The sequence below is a fragment of the Aspergillus tanneri genome (assembly GCF_003426965.1).
Source record: "Aspergillus tanneri strain NIH1004 chromosome Unknown AapTan_8_pilon_pilon_pilon, whole genome shotgun sequence".
NCBI lineage: Eukaryota > Fungi > Ascomycota > Eurotiomycetes > Eurotiales > Aspergillaceae > Aspergillus > Aspergillus tanneri.
This window is the reverse complement of record NW_022984635.1, coordinates 3,092,896-3,110,213: the sequence shown is the minus strand read 5'-3', so window position 1 is coordinate 3,110,213 and position 17,318 is coordinate 3,092,896. Positions and strand designations below refer to the sequence as shown.

Here is a 17,318-nt window from a genome sequence, read left to right as displayed (position 1 = left end):
ATTCAGGATGCTTAGCAATTTTCAGGGGATCGATACCAGCTTGCTCTCTGTATCGGCAGTTATACTCGTGCTCGTTGGAGCCTGTTCTGTTGTGGTGGGACTCCCTAAGTATCGATGTCGTGGTATTCCACCGCTGACACCCCTCGCAATAGACCTTAGGCTATTTTGCTTATCATCTATTCTTTCACCCCCTGGCACGGTATCCCGGGCCCTTCCTGGCCAAATTCACCAGCCTGTACTCCGGCTGGCATGCGTGGAAGGGAGATCTGCACATTGACATGCTGCGATGCCATGAGAAATATGGTAAGGCCATATCTTGCATATCATTCACCAGGTTGACATTGACCATTTCTTGCCGATTAGGAGACTATGTTCGATATGCGCCTAACCAGCTTCTGGTTAATACCTCAACCGGTCTTCACGGCAAGTTTCTTTTTCTACCGCATCTAAATGCGGACATGGTGCTGACTTTGGTTACGATGTAGATATATACGCTTTTGGCAAAAATACGCAGAAATCTAAGTTATACAATGCCATGGTCCATCGTGCCCCGAACACACTGACGTTAATTGACAAGAAGGCTCATGGGCGTAAGAGAAGAATCATCAGCCAGGGACTTTCGGATGCCGCATTGCGTCGATACCAGCCAGCTATTTTGAAGCATGTCAATGAGCTGTGCTCGGTTTTTCTGGGAAATGATCCGAGTCAATGGTCACTGCCTCAGAATATGGGTGATTTTTGTACGTCTTTTAACTCCATGCCACTTGACAGACGGAATACATGCTAATCGGTCGATCGATTGCAAACAGGTAACTATCTTACATTCGACATCATGTCCGAAGTCCTTTTCGGAGAAGCCTATAACATGAAGACAAAAGAAGAACATCGCTACGTGGTCAAAAGTATCGAAGATTCCAATGTTCGTCTTTCTGTCCTGGCCCAAGCCCCCATCCTCGGCTTCCGACGACTGGACCGTTATCTCTTTTCTGAGTCCATCCAGGGTCGGAACAAGTTCATCAAGTTTATCAATGCGCTACTTCACAGTCGATTTAAGAGTGTAAAGTCAGCGAGACAGGATGTGTTCAACTTCTTGCTCGATGCTAAGGACCCGGAAACGCATCAGGGTTTGTCGTTGGCGGAAATTGGTGCGGAGACAACTACGCTTGTCGTAGCTGGTATGAAACACTCGTCTTCTTTTCGATCTTTGTTGGTTTGATTAACCATCCCTCTAGGATCTGACACATCCTCCACTGCTTTTGCTTCAACTCTTTTCTACCTAGGCAACAACCCCCAATGCTACACCCTCGCAGCGGAAGAAGTACGAACTACCTTCTCCACCAGCGACGAAATCGCCCTCGGTCCAGCCCTCTCCTCATGTAAATACCTTCGGGCTTGCATCGATGAAAGCCTCCGAATGAGTCCACCCACAGGTAGCGCTCTCTGGCGCGAAGTCGCCAAGGGAGGCGGCATTTTTGACGGGAAACCCATCCCTGCAGGATGTGATGTGGGAACTGGTATTTATGCCATCCACCATAATAGGGAGTACTTCCCGGAGCCATTTATGTTCCGTCCCGAGCGTTGGATTCTGGCGGGAAGTGATGCGGGCGGAGCTGGTGTGGGTGTTGCAAGTAAAGAGTCCTTGGCTGCTGCTCAGGCGGCGTTTAATCCCTTCTCCATTGGCCCCCGTGGGTGTATTGGCAAGGGACTTGCATTAGCTGAGTTGACCCTCGGTCTTGCTACAATTCTATATAAATATGATTTTATTGTTTCAGGGTCTATTGGACAGGGGGCGCCGGCCTTGGGGCCTGGTCGAGAGTACGCGTCTGAGTATCAGCTCTACGACCATATTACCGCATCGAAGGATGGGCCAGTCATATGTGTTAGGGAACGGGCTCATGCTTGAGATAGCAGGCGTGTATAAGGGGAGAAGTGAAGTGTGTCGAGGTGAATCTGTAGTGATTTTTAACTTTAAGTTTTTATGTGGAATTTGAAGGGTTTTATGGGTCTATCTTCTATCTATTCCGCCAGTGAATAAAATATTTCATGCCCAGCAGGTTGGAACCTTGTACAAATGAAGACGAATTTATAGTGAGAGCGGTAGACGAAGTACTGAAGAGGGGGGTATACAATAATATGATGTGACGCGCGGTCCGTTAACTACTAGGGTTCCCGAAGTTATTTCACGAAAGTATGGTTCAAGCACTCAGGACTTAGGCTCAACATCTTTTGGTCACCATATAATATTTCCTACACCAACACAGTCGGAAATGACTTGAAAAACAACCTAAAATTGTGATATTCTCGATTTTTCAAATCCTCAAATCCCCAAACTCTCAGCAAATCTCAACTAACACCCGATCTATCTATCTCCTACCAGCCTGTTCTATGCCCCCTCACTGAACATATTTCTCATAAACAGACCCCGGCGCCTGAACAGCTTCAACCCACTCCGCAAATTTGCCCTTCTCCCCATCCCGTCCCTCCCCACGCTGAATCTTCCGCAGAGCACCAGACAGTGTCTCACACAGAGGACCACTCTCAAAGATAAACTTGTCTCCCGTCGAAGGACGAGTGATCGATCGGATTGGAACCAAGGCAGCAGCGGTACCAGCGGCTATAATCTCGGTGAATTTTGGGAGGGTGGTGTAAGGAACCTGCCAGGAAGGAAACGAGATGTTAGTATTGATCTGGTGGGATTGGCATATAGTCAGGAGGGGTTGGATGGAAGAAATTACCTGGCGGTGTTCGACTTTCCAGCCCAATGACCTCGCAATATAGCCACAACTGAGTCACTGGTAACACTGGCGATCACGCACTTGCTATCCGGGACTACGAGAGTCGGGACACCAGACTCTCCCTCACCGGCTTCGATACCCAAGAAGCTGGAGGTGGAAAACTCATCAATCTCAGTCTGTGTCTTACTATCCAAGTGTAAGGTGAGAGGAAACCCCTGCGCCCTAGCCTCGTCCGTATACCGCATGACAGGTGCATAATTACCACCAACCTTCGCCGAGCCAGTACCGCGAGGAGCAGCTCGGTCGAATTCGTCGATCACTAACGCGTCAGCGGCGCCGGTACCGTGGTACGTCGCGAACGGCTGCACGTATACGCAGAAGAGGTATTCGCGGGGAGGAGTTAGGGCGAAATGTCCGCCAGCTCCGAAGGCGAGCGGGCGGATGTAGAGTGCCGCGTTGCTGGAGTGTGGGGGGACGAATTCTGCGTTTTCGCCAACTGCCAAACGCACGCTGTCGAGGAAGAGCGTTTTTGGAATGGGAGGGATGGAGACTACAGAGGCGGAATGAGCCATTCGGGCGGCGTGTTTGCCGGCGCGGAAGAGAAGTATTTCCTCGTTGGCGTTGCGGTTTGCTAGGGTATCAGGTTGGTTTAAATTTGTAGTGGATGTCATTGGTGAGGAGGCTTACCTTTGAGACCTTCGTATATCTGTTGCCCTGTATGTGGAAACGTCTCAGTTCTTGGTGTGAGAGCAATGCGTGTGAAGAATTGACTCACCATAATTCAAACCTGGAGCAAGGCCGTGTACTCGAAGATATGGGTCGCGCACAAATGTCGGGGCACCCCATTTCCCAGCGGCCGCGTCAAATCGGCACTCGACATGCCCATTTACTATCCTCGAGGGTTAGATTCGAGTTTTGACCAGGGATGAATTGGTTCGACATACCGGTGTCAGTGACCGCCAGCCCAAGTTTGGCCCAGTCTAAGAGAATTTGCGTCAGTCATTTTGACTCATTGTTCGAGCCATCGCACAAGTTCGAGACCACCCACCAATATCAGCAGCAGGAGGAGCGAAGGACATAGTGAATTGTTTGCGATTTTGATAGTTCGCAACGTCGCAAAACGAAATTAATGGTAAGAATGAGATAAGAAGAAGGCGAACGGGAATGGGATTCTTCGGATATTGGGGAAACTTCACCCCTCATTGAGGTGATGACATCCCCTTATTTGAGGGGCCAGGACCGAACAGAACCGAACAGAGCGAGAAAACAAACTGATACAATCGAGCTCGTCAATTGTTTCATCACAAACACAAACGAACATCTAGTCCAAAAATATATTGTGGTAATCGCGTACCTCCAATCTCACAATGTCAATTGCAGGCTATCTGCAGGATCCATCCTTGTGGATGGGCACCTGTAAGCAAAGATGACGCTGATGCTCAGGTGAACGTCAAGCCCTAGAACGTGTAGATAAAAGTGAGGGCCAAGATACCACGATGATCGACTAGCATGAGTCTAAGCTGCATTGGGTTTGGTGGTCTCTGCAGAAATTAGCCTCATCTATATTATATACGCCGCATGCATGGTGGGTCGAATAGGATATGCTGACCATCCGTTACGTACATGGTCATTGCATTAGGTACATACTGATACTGGTACTGATACACTTCGTCCTCGTACAGATACATATACACAAAAGTATGCCAACAGTGCATACATATTACAGCCCCCAGGTATGGGTATCTGCAATGTCTCAGAAACCCAACAAGGGCAGTTACAAACCTGCAGCTCAACACATGCACATATACACTATCAATGCATCTAAGATTTTGATTCAATACTTGCATTCAGACTAACAAATCCTCTCTAACCAATAAGAATAACCAACCAACTAACTGCGAACCCAACACCTCTCAGCCGTATGACTGATGTCATTTACAGGATCGTGAAACATCTTTTTGATACTGAATCTGTTTCACACCATGACTTTTTCTTCTTGGTGTGACTGGGTCCATCTAGCTGTAATTAAGCTTTTGTTAGGACGCTAATCTGTGTATTTTAACTGTAGCTGAAGCCTTTTGAAGGATGCTCCGTGTATTTTAGCTGCCGAGCCTTGTTGTTTAGGATGCTAATGACTGATGGAACAGCGTACTCTATCCAGGATTTGAACTCATTTTCAAGGGGGGGGCTAAGAGGATGTAGGGCAACACTCTTGGGTTAACTAACTTTAGAACAATACAGGCTCATAATTGTCAATAATACCACTCAGCCACGAAAGAATATCTGGACGTCAATTCGAGCATATTACGGTACTACTGGATTACTGACATCTTCTCACATCTCTCACCCCTGCCATCAAACCAAATACGATCACCGGTGACGAGAGAATCCTGCAAGGCCCTCGCAATCTTAACCGCTTCCACCGCCCCATCCAACCGCATCGGCAAAGTCGTATCATCAAGACAACAAGCCGCAAACTCATTAACCTCATCGACGAAAGCGGTCTCGAAACGCTCGTAATAATGCGCCGGAAGTTCACGACGGGAACCAGTGGAATCAAAAATGCTGACCAAGTTGCGTTGCGCCTGGCTATTGACGGTCAGCTTTCCCTTCGTACCAATTATCTCCATTGTGTCTTCCTGACCCGCCGCCATCATGCGGGAACAGAATATATACGCGATGCGGGAGTCGTGGAATTCGATGATCCCCACTGCATTGTCTGCGTCCTTGTACTTTTGCAGTTCCGGGTGCAGGGTTGTCACACCGGATGCTACCACGGATTTGACTTTGCTTTGGGGGCCAAAAAACCAGAGGACAAGGTCAATGTCGTGCACGGAGCAGTCGCAGAAGATGCCTCCGGAGGTCGCCGCGAAGGAGATGAAGGTGCCCGTGGGGTCGATTTTATCGCAGGTTTGACTGCGGATGATGGATACGTGGCCGATGAGTCCAGCATCCATCTTGACCCAGGCGTCGCGGTAGGAAGTGTCGAATCGTCGAGAGAAGCCACACATCACCTTTAGCTCGGGTTTCTGACTGGCAGCGTCAACGATCGATTGTGACTGTGGCTCTGGTCAGTACGTGGGCCATACATTGCATGTGATTGAATGGGAGCAATTCAGCCTTACAATCGATGCACTCGTAGACAGAGGCTTCTCGCAGAGAACATGCTTCCCCGCTTCAATAGCTTTGATAGCCTGTTCGGCATGCACAGTGGTAATCGTAGCAATCAGCACGGCCTCTAGTCCAGCGTGCTGAAGCATAGCGTCGTAGTTATCGTAAATGACCACCCCATACGGCTCCAGTTCATTCTTTGCCCATTTTCTCTCCTCTGCGTCGGGGCTTAAAATAGCCACCAAATCTGAGCGAGGAGCGCGGTGCAGCAGGTTCATGGCGTGGCGTTTGCCCATGCGGCCTGCACCTGCGCAGCCGACTTTGAGGGTACGAGGGGCCATTGTAGATAAAATTAATGAGGATTGAATTGAAATACTTGCGTCAAACTTTCCACTGGGTGGTTTATTTGACTGTAGGTCTTGAAGAGTCTTTGTAAACCATCAAGTTGGCCTTGAGTTCTGTTTGTTTTTATATTACCCGGTGGGCCTTTTGATGCAGGGTTTCACCGGGACTACATCGAACAAACATTATATTGCCGAGGTTTAGAATGGGACTTGCTTGGTCATATGCAAGGATCATGTCTTTCTATATTGGTATGACTATAGTTACATAACCTTGCCATTTGCTGTTCTGGGCACTTGCATCCTAGCTACCAAGTGTGGTGATTAAATCAGGGATATTAAGTAAAACCAGGTTATACCCAGATTGTTTCTTGGGAAAACATGTAGACATTGGAGGAAGTACATAGAAATTGAAAGCAATATCACCTCTCCTATACTTCCGGTCCAATAATTATGGGAGTCTTCATCTAATCGTAACTTGAGGGAAATTATCAATAACTCGGAGAAAATGTTACTCAGCCAAACTCTACGTAGATGTAATGAGTTATCAACATGGCGATATCAGCACTAAAATAATTACTGTAGCCATTCGTTAAATACAACTACTACTAGAATGAGTCCAATACTACAAGTGGAAAGAGTGTGATGAAAGATGCAGTTTCAATATTCAGAAATTCTAAACAAAGTGATAGAAAAAATAACAAGATGTGACAAAACAGAGCAGGCCAATGAAAGAATTAGGGTACTGATGATGAATCAGTGCACATACACAGTAAGGAAAAAGCATCGAGACGACGGTTCGATCATGGCAATCTCTACTCGAGCACCACCTCCGACTCCGGCTCCAGCCCAATAATCAGCCTGAAATAGTTGGTGAGAGCAGTCCGCTGCTTACCCAGAGCATTAACTACTAGAACCCCTGGAGGTGTCATGGGTTCGTTGAGCATGTAGCTCAGCAGGCTCAAGGCGCTGTGAAAGCCTTAATAGTCTGATGATGATGCTGATGATGAATCATCCAGCTCACGCAAGGAGATCCGGGCTATCTCAGCCAGAATGACTAAATCGAGAATCAGCGGTGAGGCTAGCAGGGAGTCCTCACACACGTTGAAGAAACTGATTGTCTGATGTTCGCCCAGGAAGATATCGTCGTAATACTCATCAAGTGCGCGCTTGTTTCGCCGACCGCGGGGAGATATTTGATCACAACTGTGCGGTCGGGATGTTCGCCGGGTTTGTAGAGGAGAGTCTTGGCAGCGACCATATCGTCTACCATGTTCGACTTTGAGATTACCTTAGAATGGGACTGTGGGGTTGGGTGCGCTCGGGTTGTAGCCATCGTAGTTGCCGAGGTGGTTGTAACTGGCGATTAACTTGACTCGGATACCCACGTTGATGAGGAACTCCGCTGTACCGGCTTTCTTCTTGGTCTGTCAGTCCAGACTTGAAATCATCGCCGGCGATGTATGCCTTCTGGCGGGATGCCAGGTCGACCACGCCGGGGACTAAAGTATTTTGTGGTGACCCGTTGATGAAAGCCGCCTTTTCCAAGATACTGCACAGTAAAGACGGTTGAGTGTGAGACCTCAGTGTGGCCGTTTTGAATGGACCACAACAGCTCGTCTGGAGTCTGGTTGACACATGGAATGATCTCCGCGTACGGCTCGGTGTTAGCTTTCCAGAGAACAAGCACCATGTTGAGACCGTGTGAAGCTTTGAAGTCCAGGATATCCTGACGGATCTTCTCGAGATGAGCGATTGACGCTTTTCCGCCAGAACATTATTCGCACGTGCACCTTGGTTGGCAGCAACGAAGTCCGGATAATAGATGCTAGGCAGTGGCTTGATAGTGGCCAGCTCCTTGGGAATGTGGTCCTTCAACACAGACTCAAGTACGGCAGCGTGGTCTGCGGCTTCGGCCAGGTTCAAATAGCCGATATCCCATCTGCCCGCTACGAGATCATCGGGATGCACCATGGGCACGATATCATGGAAAGGGATATTGATGTCATGGCCCGTCTAGTCCACACCAAGCTTGATGGTCGATCCCATCACGAGGGAACCATAGTAGTTGGCCGGCTGCTGGCCTTCACGTGTGGCCCACGTCAGACCAAGACGGTTCGCGATGATACCGGCCGTCATTGTGGTACCATTGTTTCCACCGAGGCAAACCAGCATGATGCCCATGCGGGGAACCTTGCGGTTTGTGTTGAATTCATAGGCTTTCTCGTAGTGGGCTGCGAGTAGGGTACCATCCTCATTCTTGCTGGCGATGGCGCCACGGTACAAAGCACGGCTGCGAATGAAGTCTTCAGTGTACTCCACGTTGGAGTTCACCTTGACCTGCAGGTTTCTCACTGCCATTCATTTTTTGATTCGTGATTCTTAGGGATATTGAGTCTGTACAAGCATTGGCTGCATGATTGGCTTGTGCGGAAGAATGTGCCTTGCATGAAGCTACCACCCAACGTGGCAGTGTAATTATATATGGTATAGTATGTATGGTTATGATACACGAATATTGTACAGTCATAAAACCAAGACATATGGTCCGGTATTACAATACATATGCGATAGGTCGGTACCGGAGCTCGGGTGCATGGCCAGCCCTAACTTCTCACTTCCCAAGTTCTTCTCAGCGCTGAGCTCAGGCGACGATTTTCCAAGGTGATTTCTTCCTTCTGTTTCAGTCTCTCTGCCTGTCTGCCTGCTTTTCTTCTACCCCTAGTTATTTCCCTCAGCCCTCTCACTCTCACTCTCACTCCCACTGCCTACTTCCTGCCCCGTATTCTCTCCTGTCTAATCCATTCTAGCAGCAACTGGTCGGTACCTAGTATCGCGACATGGCAGTCGCAGCCATCCTAGACGCCTTGACTTGGCAGAATACCTGCCTCTTTCTCACTTGTGCCTTTGTACTGTTGAATCTGAAAGGAATACCTGGTGCATGGCATGTCAGTCCACTGTTACTCCCTCTATTCCAATTCCCCAGACTCACACCGCCGCAACCACCACCAGGTCCGCCTGATCCAATGTCTTCAACAACACATCCTCTTCAACCACCCTCATCACATCGACATCGATATCCATGGCCCTGAAAGTCTCTTCTACCCCGTAATCACCACCTCCCGCAGTCCCCTTCTCGAAATCGACTACAATCTGCACAAATCGAATGCCACCTACTTCACTGATCTAGACATCAACCGTGTACATCTCATCGCATGCCTATTCAAAAATCAGCTTGCTCTAGGCTTTTCCGGTGGTGATTTAAACATTGCACTTGGGTCGACGGCTTGTGTGTTTCGCAGAGAGATTAAGCCGTATCAAGCCTATGAGATTCATACGCGTGTGTTGGCGTGGGACGAGAAATGGCTGTACCTTGTTAGTCATTTTGTGATTCCAAGTAAGAAGCCAACGAGAGCTTCTCTTTTTTCGTCAAGTCAGCCTCAATCCTTGAAGAATGCTGGCCGTAAGGCGCAAACCGTTGGGGAGGCGCAAAAAGCTATACTCGCATCCGCCATTACTAGATATGTGTTCAAGCGAGGACGAATCTCCGTGGCACCTGAAAATGTACTGACCAAGGCAAAACTCCTTCCTCCCCGTCAAGATGGAAGCAGTAAAAGGCAATCCTCCTCTTCTTGGACTTGGGAGACAGTGGAAGGCGAGCGACAGCAGGGGTTGAAGATTGCTATGTCATTCCTTGGCTTGGATGCCCTTCATGGGATTTTCAATGGAAATGATGGAAATGCGATTGGGGTGTTTTGACGAAATGTATTGGAGAGAGTTGGAATCAGGGCTATGAAGAATCGTTGGGTCAGAGAGCGGTTTTCGGATTTGTGAGGTAATTATTGAGGGTCTCTTATTACTTAGATCGAAGAAATACAGTTTTCAATAATTATTTTTGTCATGATCTTTTCATTTGTATAAAGATTAATGTACGCCCCAGAGAAATACCAAGTTCATCAATTGAATATCCAGCCACGTAGAAAATTTCCCTGCGATTTCACTATAGGAGTCATCGCCTTAATATTTGTCCTCCATGCATGGAATAGGAGTTAATAGTCGTATTGTATCGCTATATACATATATATATATTCAATCTCCTTTAGGTACATATGAACTCGTAAGAACATGGGCTGTGAACGTTACACAATATTAGTTACTTTGCTCTATTTATACTTCTGACTGATATTTTCAAATCATCACATTCATTTTATAGATATATATATACTCAAATAACAGCAGTACACTTAACCTAAACAGGACCAATAATCTGTATTCCATCACTAATCTTCTCCAACTCCGTATACTCATTCCACTACATCTAATTAGCAAGTCATCTAATGCAATAGCAATAAGTAAACTCACCCTAGACAATATCTTTGCAATGATAGGCGACTTTGTCAACCGAAAGACATCACGAAAGTACTCCTCGCTAACATCAAATGGCCTCGCAGTAAGATTAGGAATATACTTACCCACCAGCTTATCAGCATCCAGCTTATCCTTGTCAATATACTGGTGCAAACAAGCTCGGAAGGCCGCGATGCCTGGTGCGAGGAAGGAGGAGTGGAAAGGCACATCGATGCCTCGTAGTGGCACAGTGGCTACGCCACGCTGCAATTCGATGGGTAACGGTTTGGCCCTGATGCCGCTGGCGCATTGGCGCACAGTAGACAAGACACAGTCTCGGATCTCGTCGAGTGGGCGCTCAGCCTGGAGAACGTCTTGGAAGTCTTGGGGGCGCTGCTTGACTTCACCCATCACGGCAGATAGGCAGTCTAGTGCGCGAAGCTGAGGTAAAGACGGGATTAGCTCAATGGAGAGATAGTAGAAATGTTAGAGGAAGAAAGGCGAAAATCCCATACATCACCAGCACACACATATTGCGAATTCGCAACATTGTGGTTCACGATTTCCAGCAACCATCCGGTCTCACTGGCGATAAGTGCCACTAGATAGCGCAGGCCTTCTTCGTCAAATGCTAGTTCGTTACCATCGTTAGCAGCTGTAAACAGAAAAGAAATGCAACTGCATAACATACTCTTTGCCAATCGACTAGGATCCACGGCGCACATGGAGAAATTGGACCGCCCTTGCTCGTCACGCTCAACGGCCATTTGCATAGTTAACCCACGATAGAAGACCACCGAAACCAGGCTCTCTATGGGCATGATCTCCGCGATTGCAGTCAATGCCGAGTATTCTCCCAAGGAGTGGCCTGCAAAGCTACAGTGATCAGATACTAGCCCTTTCGCCCTCATGTCCTCAATGATAGCCTTCTCCATCAAGGTAAGCGCGGGCTGGGTGAACTGCGTTGAGGAGAGAAGACCCAAGCTTGACCGGAATGTGTATGACCGGGATGTCTCGTCGATCTCCTTGAAGATGCGCTCGGAGGTTACCCCGCCATCCGCGTGGATCATCTCACAGCGGAGCCCCATATAGTTCTCCCGAATGGTTCGGCCACGAAGACCTCCGAAGTAGATTTTAAGTTCTTTGGGGTCATTCCGGACGATGTCAGTGATGCGGAAGCCTATAAAGTAGAGTTAGCCATACCATATCATATCGGTGAGGTGGTAGGAAGAAGTGGCACTCACCAAACTTGTCTAGAAAATGCTGATCTGCCAAATCCCACACCTTGCGAGCGGCAGGACTAGTTGCATACAGATCCATACCCATACCCTTCTCCTGACTGCCTTGGCCAGTGAAGAGAAAAGCTGTGCTGGGCTGCTCTATCTCCGCCTCGACGACAAGAAGCTTCTCCGCCGTGCCGGCACGACATGCCTCAGCCCGGATAAGTTTCCGGCCATTGACCATGCCGACATGGTGGAATACCACTTCCACCTCATCCTCAGGGACCACCATTCCCACAAATGTGCACTGGTACCGCTGGTGGCCACGGGTGTCATCGCACACGGTGAGTTGCTCGAGGAGACTGCGGATTTTGGCGCTCATATACATGCCATGTGTGATAGTGTCGGGGAGCTCCGCGTAGTCCGCAAAAATTCGCGACACATGTATGGGATTGAAATCGCCGGACACACTGGCATACGCTTCATTAGACAGTGGTGACTGGAACTGGATCTCCCCTCCACCTAGGGTGATAGGTGACTCAAACAGAACCGGCTGGTTTACGAGTGTCGCATGACGCTTTAGATAGTCAACTACCGGGCTACTATTTGCGACATCGACCATGTGGTCGATGTAAGCTACCTCAAGCCTCTCTCCGATGGGAGTCCGAGCATGGACTGCGCCGAAGCATCGTAACTGGTGATAGACAGACGGACTCTGGAACCGTGTATGTGTCTCAAGATCGAACGTTAGCTTACATCCCCGAAGATTAAGATCTGGGTTGATCGGGTTGAACCATGGTTTCGCTAGTAGAATAGCCACGTCACTCGCACCGGATAACTGGAGTTCGTATATCGGTTCTTTCGATTGCTGGAAGGTATTTTCATGGTCGTTGTACGTTCCCCGGTACATGAATCGACTGACTAACTCCATTATTTTGTCCGCATGCGTACCCCCTCGGCTGATCACCGAGACGACCTCAACTACCTTGCCCGAGTCCTCGTTGAGGATGGCGCGGATATGAGCTCGAGACGAGAGGAGGTCTCCCTCTTGAATGGGTGCAGAGCTTTCCAATCGACGGAACTGGTTGGAGAGGTGGACCAGTTTCAGCAGGTTCCCACTGATGCGTTTGGCAAACAATGGTTTCATCACTGACTTCCACGCGACGACAATGGCGAAGTCCATTGGTGCAGAAATTTTCAACTGGGAATTGGTTAATGCTCCAGGGATGCTGCCGACACATTGGCGGAAGGTCTTGATATCCTCGCGAGTGACGGTCATAGTATCCTCGTAGAACTCGCTGTCTTGGAGCGACCTGAGAGACTCACCAAACCACAGCTGGTGGTAGAACTCCTTCACTCGGTCGACCTTCCCTGGAAGAACCTCTCGGATTGGCGCGAAAGGAAATTCAGAATGATGACTGAAGAGAAGCTCGAGTCTCGCCGGTGTGCGATTGACGGTACGGCTTTCAATGAGGGAGACTGAGATGAGTTCTCGATCCACTGACTCAGCTCGACGAACCTCGACGACTGGTATCTGGCTACTCTTTTCAAACAACAGGATAACACAATATTCTCCAGATCTACCTTCCTCGATCTCAACATATATATCCGGACGAGGAGCAAACAGCCTTTGGAGAGGGTTAGCACAAACACCGTAGTCTTGCACGATCGTCTTCTGGGTGAAAATCGCGTGTCTCCAACCATTTTGTCCACCGGCAAGCACACCCATCCAGCACTCCAGAGAAGGGAGCTCGTCACCGTATGCTGTGGGATTATACGTTTTCGTCATGGAGATTTCTGTAGACATGTAACTAGAGATTTCTTCTTCGCTGTCACCCAAGTCGATGGATGGGACGAGAGATTCGTGGCTTTTATACCCCTTTTCTAGTAGACACTTTGCCCACTGATCATGGATGGTATCTAATAGGCCCTTGATAGACTCGTTGACAACATGGGTGTGCTTAGCTGCCACTGGACTGTGAAGAATGCATGTTCGACCAACATCTTGCCCGGGAACTGCCTGAACGTCCTCAGACTGCCAGAGAGAATCCTTCTTGAACCAGACCTCGAAGTCTTCATCCAGTACAGGGATGAAGGGGACGGGTTTCTGCCCGCGTCGGCGGCACAGGTGAAGGAACATTTGCGTGCTGACTGTGTCCATGAGCTGAAAATTTGCTTTGGGGCTGTTGACCAGGAATTGCTCGATTGCTTGGAAGGGCTCGTCGATTTGGTCAACAGATTGCCAAAATCGGGGATTCGAGACCTCTCTGGACTCGCTCACGATATCTTCAATCCAAACCAAGAAATCATATGTCAGTTGCTGCAGGCTGCGATGGATCCAGCGAGCTTGATGTTTGATGAAAAGAAGGTCGACCATCCTCCGAATGACACCAGACAGCGTCATGTTGTTCAGTTCACAGGCCTTTCCATTTTCATCACACCCGAACCATACTTTCTGGAAGTCATTATTCAAATTATTGATGATCCGACCTTTGTTCTTCTTCAAGAAGGCCACCCGAGCGGTTTTATCCGCGATGCTGAAGACAGTCCGATCCATCTCAGCCCAGAGAAGTACGCCTCGTGTGGCAATTTTATGGATTGGCTCTCCCATCTCTGACTGGACGGTGATAACTCCACCTGCTGGTCGGGAGTATGTTTGGTCCCAAGACGCATCGTCCACTCCAGGGGTATCTACGATGAGTTGTTTCGCCTCAATACTCGTGTGGGCCTCTTTCACCCCCATAATTCGGCTGCCCATGAGGATACCGTCGAAGGGCATTGGAGAGCTGGCGCTGTAGGCTTTGGACCATTCGCCAGTCAGGTAGGGCAGGGTATCTTCAGCACCACCAAAGCCACTGCCAGCAACGAGAACAATGTTCTTATACGCCCGAATGCGTCCATACATTTGTAGTATGGGCTCGTGAAAGTCCTCGTATGAATGGTGACCGCCGCCTCGGCCTCCCGTCCACTGTAGTATGATAGGGAATGACTTATTCTCTTGTGCAATATCAATCACCTGCTGAATTGCCTCCACCGAGCCTGGCTTGAACGAGATATGCTTCAATCCTAGCGTCTGGATGTACTCGTTTGCGACATCGACTGATGGAACTCCCGCCCCGATGGTAATCCCATCGATAGGAACACCACTAGATCTGAGATCTTTGAGAAGGGCGATCTGCCACCGTACAGAACTAGGATTTGCGTAGATGATATTACAAGTCACGCCCCTTCCGGGAATACCATTATGCACAATCTTGGCAATTGCCTCCTCAAGATCATGGCGGTTATAGTATCCGCCGCCGGCGAGCTCGATGTGGTATCCCGCATTCATGGTCGCGGAGATAAAATCCCAGGGCACGGTCGTTGGGGTCATTCCCGCAACCATGATAGGGGGAAGACCCAGGAGCTTGGTGAACTTCGTTTGGACCTGGACCTGCTTCGTCGTGGGGTCACGAGTAAGACGAGGCTTGTATTCGGCTGCCCAGTTCTCGGCACAAAGGACAGGATACTGGGGGTTGCGGTTGAAGAGGTCGGCCTTGTTACCATACTCATCACTGGTTTTCATTGAGCCTCCCAGAATGAGACGCGCACCGAGACCTGCTTTGTTGTGGACAGTCACAAAGCCTACTCCAGCGTTGCCTCCTGGTCCGAAATCAATAATATGAGTCGCTCCTGCGAATGCGGTGGCCTTTTCCCAATGAACAGGCTCTTTAGCTACCATGTGGATAATCTCAGGGACCACGTTGCAATCGGGGAACTCGCGCATATCATGACCATCCGTCGTTGCAAAGACTGGCAGCTGAAGCTGGTCACCAGTGACTGACAACCCCTCCAAGTCTTGCATGACTAGTGCAGTGACGTCTTTCAGGATATCACTGTGGAACGGGGCAGTTATGGGCAGGAAGCGGTGGTCTATTTTGGGCTTTCGCTTGCGGGCAGGAATACGAGCCTCCTGATTTACCTTGGAGGCTTTCAAGGTGCGTAGGTGCCGACTGAGACCGTACAGGCTCATGGTTGGGCCCACAACGATCAGATTCTGAGGTCCGTTGATGAGTGAGATAGCCATGTGTGCATTCCGTGGGAGGTGACTGTTAACTGTGTTGATAATTTGTTGCAGTTGCTGTTGACCGATATTACGTACTCTAAGCATAGGACTTGGTGTCCCCTCATGGTGCTCTTCCGTATCATGTCTGATAGATTCAGGGACGCACTGGGGAGGATAGGCCTGGTGGCTGCGGCAAGCGATATAGAAGAGGATCCGAAGAGCATCGCAGGCATGGCGATGGAAACTCTCCCATGTGGTGGAAATAGATATCACAATGGCAGTGACAATACCCTGCGAATGACCAGTCACTCCCGCTAGGTACCGATGGAACTCTTGAGGAGTGAGACCCATAGTCTGGCATGCGACGATAAAGTGGCAGATCTGCAGCAGACCGATCAATGGCATACTGACCGGGGCGGCCAGAAGGTAAGACGAGTTAGGTTCTGATTCAGGCTTCTCAAGCCAGGCAATCAATGAGAAACCGCGTGAGAGGTGACCTTTGAAGGCTGGTTTCTCAGCGAGGTCTTCCAGCACCCGTGACCCTGAGAAAACCCAGCTTCTCAAGAGATCGGGATAGGTGCTGTAGACATCTTTTAAGTCGTTGAAGTAATTCTCGTCATTTCCTTGTCCTCCGAACAGCATGTAAATCCGAGAAGCGTCTTTCTCAGCAGATTGTAAGAGGAGAGAGGGTTGCGGCTGGGGCGTGGAACCGAGCCTTTCCCTCGCCGCAAAATATGTCTTGATCAAATCCTTCTTTTGTGGGGTGTTGGCGTGGTAAAGCGCCGCGTGAATGTCATTTCCGCCGAGGATTTCTTGCTCGAAAGATTCGAGCAGAGATCTGAGGAACTCTAATCCCTCGTCTTCACTGGATTTAAGGCAAAAGGCGATGAACTCTGCCACTAGCCCTTCCTTTGTCGAAAGGTCGTTTTCTGGCGTATACTTTCCAAGATCACTGCTGAAATCTTTCCACTGCTGGCCACCGTAACCGTATTGAGAGGCTGGAAGCTCGATTCCAGCTTCGACTGCCCCGTAGCTGAGTATGAGGGAGCGCTTATCACTGACAATAGAAGGAGATTGAGAGATCTCAGGGGTGAACCCAGCATATTCTGAGCTTGCGCTCGACAAAGCAGTCTTCCCATCCATATTAAATTGCACACTGAGAAACAGAAATTTGATTGAGGTTGAGACATGCTCCGTCCTTGCTTTCAAGTGGCCTGATACGAATGGCCCTTAAAAGTTCGATGATAGATCTATGATGTGGCTGACGGCAAATTCGCGTGAAATCCGAGACTTAGTAAGATGGACGATGACATGTGAGACTTCAAAAGCAGATACTCAGCCTGAATTATCCAGATGATGCATGCTGCGTTACAGAGGCCTGCATTAGGGCTGGGGCTGTTTCGCATGTAAGGATTACAGCAGGATACGAAATACATTCTGACGGTACTATCAGGTTATAATACCTGTATGGTTGCAAATAGTTTCCTGGGACGCGTATGTAAAAACGCAAACAGGGATC

General features: G+C 49.0%; 6 protein-coding genes across 6 annotated transcripts; 2 read left to right on the top strand and 4 right to left on the bottom strand.

Moving 5' to 3' along the window:
- Nucleotides 1-7: 7 nt before the first annotated feature.
- On the top strand, nt 8-1,903 carry ATNIH1004_011595 (cytochrome P450; the record flags this gene model as incomplete). The annotated part of the gene is made up of 6 exons (XM_033576157.1): nt 8-94; nt 153-303; nt 364-414; nt 486-740; nt 810-1,175; nt 1,233-1,903. 6 exons carry the CDS (start codon nt 8-10, stop codon nt 1,901-1,903), a joined length of 1,581 nt encoding a protein of 526 aa, XP_033422012.1.
- A 490-nt stretch (nt 1,904-2,393) lies between these two features.
- On the bottom strand, nt 2,394-3,814 carry ATNIH1004_011594 (uncharacterized protein; the record flags this gene model as incomplete). Its single annotated transcript, XM_033576156.1, has 6 exons — nt 2,394-2,654; nt 2,783-3,366; nt 3,423-3,449; nt 3,511-3,624; nt 3,680-3,715; nt 3,784-3,814. The coding sequence occupies 6 exons, from the start codon at nt 3,812-3,814 to the stop codon at nt 2,394-2,396; spliced, it is 1,053 nt and encodes a 350-aa protein (XP_033422011.1).
- Nucleotides 3,815-5,047: 1,233 nt separating this feature from the next.
- Nucleotides 5,048-6,187, bottom strand: ATNIH1004_011593 (uncharacterized protein; the record flags this gene model as incomplete). The annotated part of the gene is made up of 2 exons (XM_033576155.1): nt 5,048-5,794; nt 5,861-6,187. The coding sequence occupies 2 exons, from the start codon at nt 6,185-6,187 to the stop codon at nt 5,048-5,050; spliced, it is 1,074 nt and encodes a 357-aa protein (XP_033422010.1).
- An 815-nt stretch (nt 6,188-7,002) lies between these two features.
- INO1_2 (inositol-3-phosphate synthase) lies at nt 7,003-8,548 on the bottom strand (the record flags this gene model as incomplete). The annotated part of the gene is made up of 6 exons (XM_033576154.1): nt 7,003-7,166; nt 7,212-7,393; nt 7,479-7,739; nt 7,801-7,897; nt 7,948-8,136; nt 8,215-8,548. 6 exons carry the CDS (start codon nt 8,546-8,548, stop codon nt 7,003-7,005), a joined length of 1,227 nt encoding a protein of 408 aa, XP_033422009.1.
- Nucleotides 8,549-9,133: 585 nt separating this feature from the next.
- ATNIH1004_011591 (acyl-CoA thioesterase) lies at nt 9,134-9,946 on the top strand (the record flags this gene model as incomplete). The annotated part of the gene is made up of 1 exon (XM_033576153.1): nt 9,134-9,946. The coding sequence occupies one exon, from the start codon at nt 9,134-9,136 to the stop codon at nt 9,944-9,946; it is 813 nt and encodes a 270-aa protein (XP_033422008.1).
- A 490-nt stretch (nt 9,947-10,436) lies between these two features.
- On the bottom strand, nt 10,437-16,942 carry ATNIH1004_011590 (uncharacterized protein; the record flags this gene model as incomplete). The annotated part of the gene is made up of 5 exons (XM_033576152.1): nt 10,437-10,499; nt 10,550-10,975; nt 11,050-11,165; nt 11,226-11,714; nt 11,779-16,942. The coding sequence occupies 5 exons, from the start codon at nt 16,940-16,942 to the stop codon at nt 10,437-10,439; spliced, it is 6,258 nt and encodes a 2,085-aa protein (XP_033422007.1).
- Between the last annotated feature and the right edge of the window lie 376 nt (nt 16,943-17,318).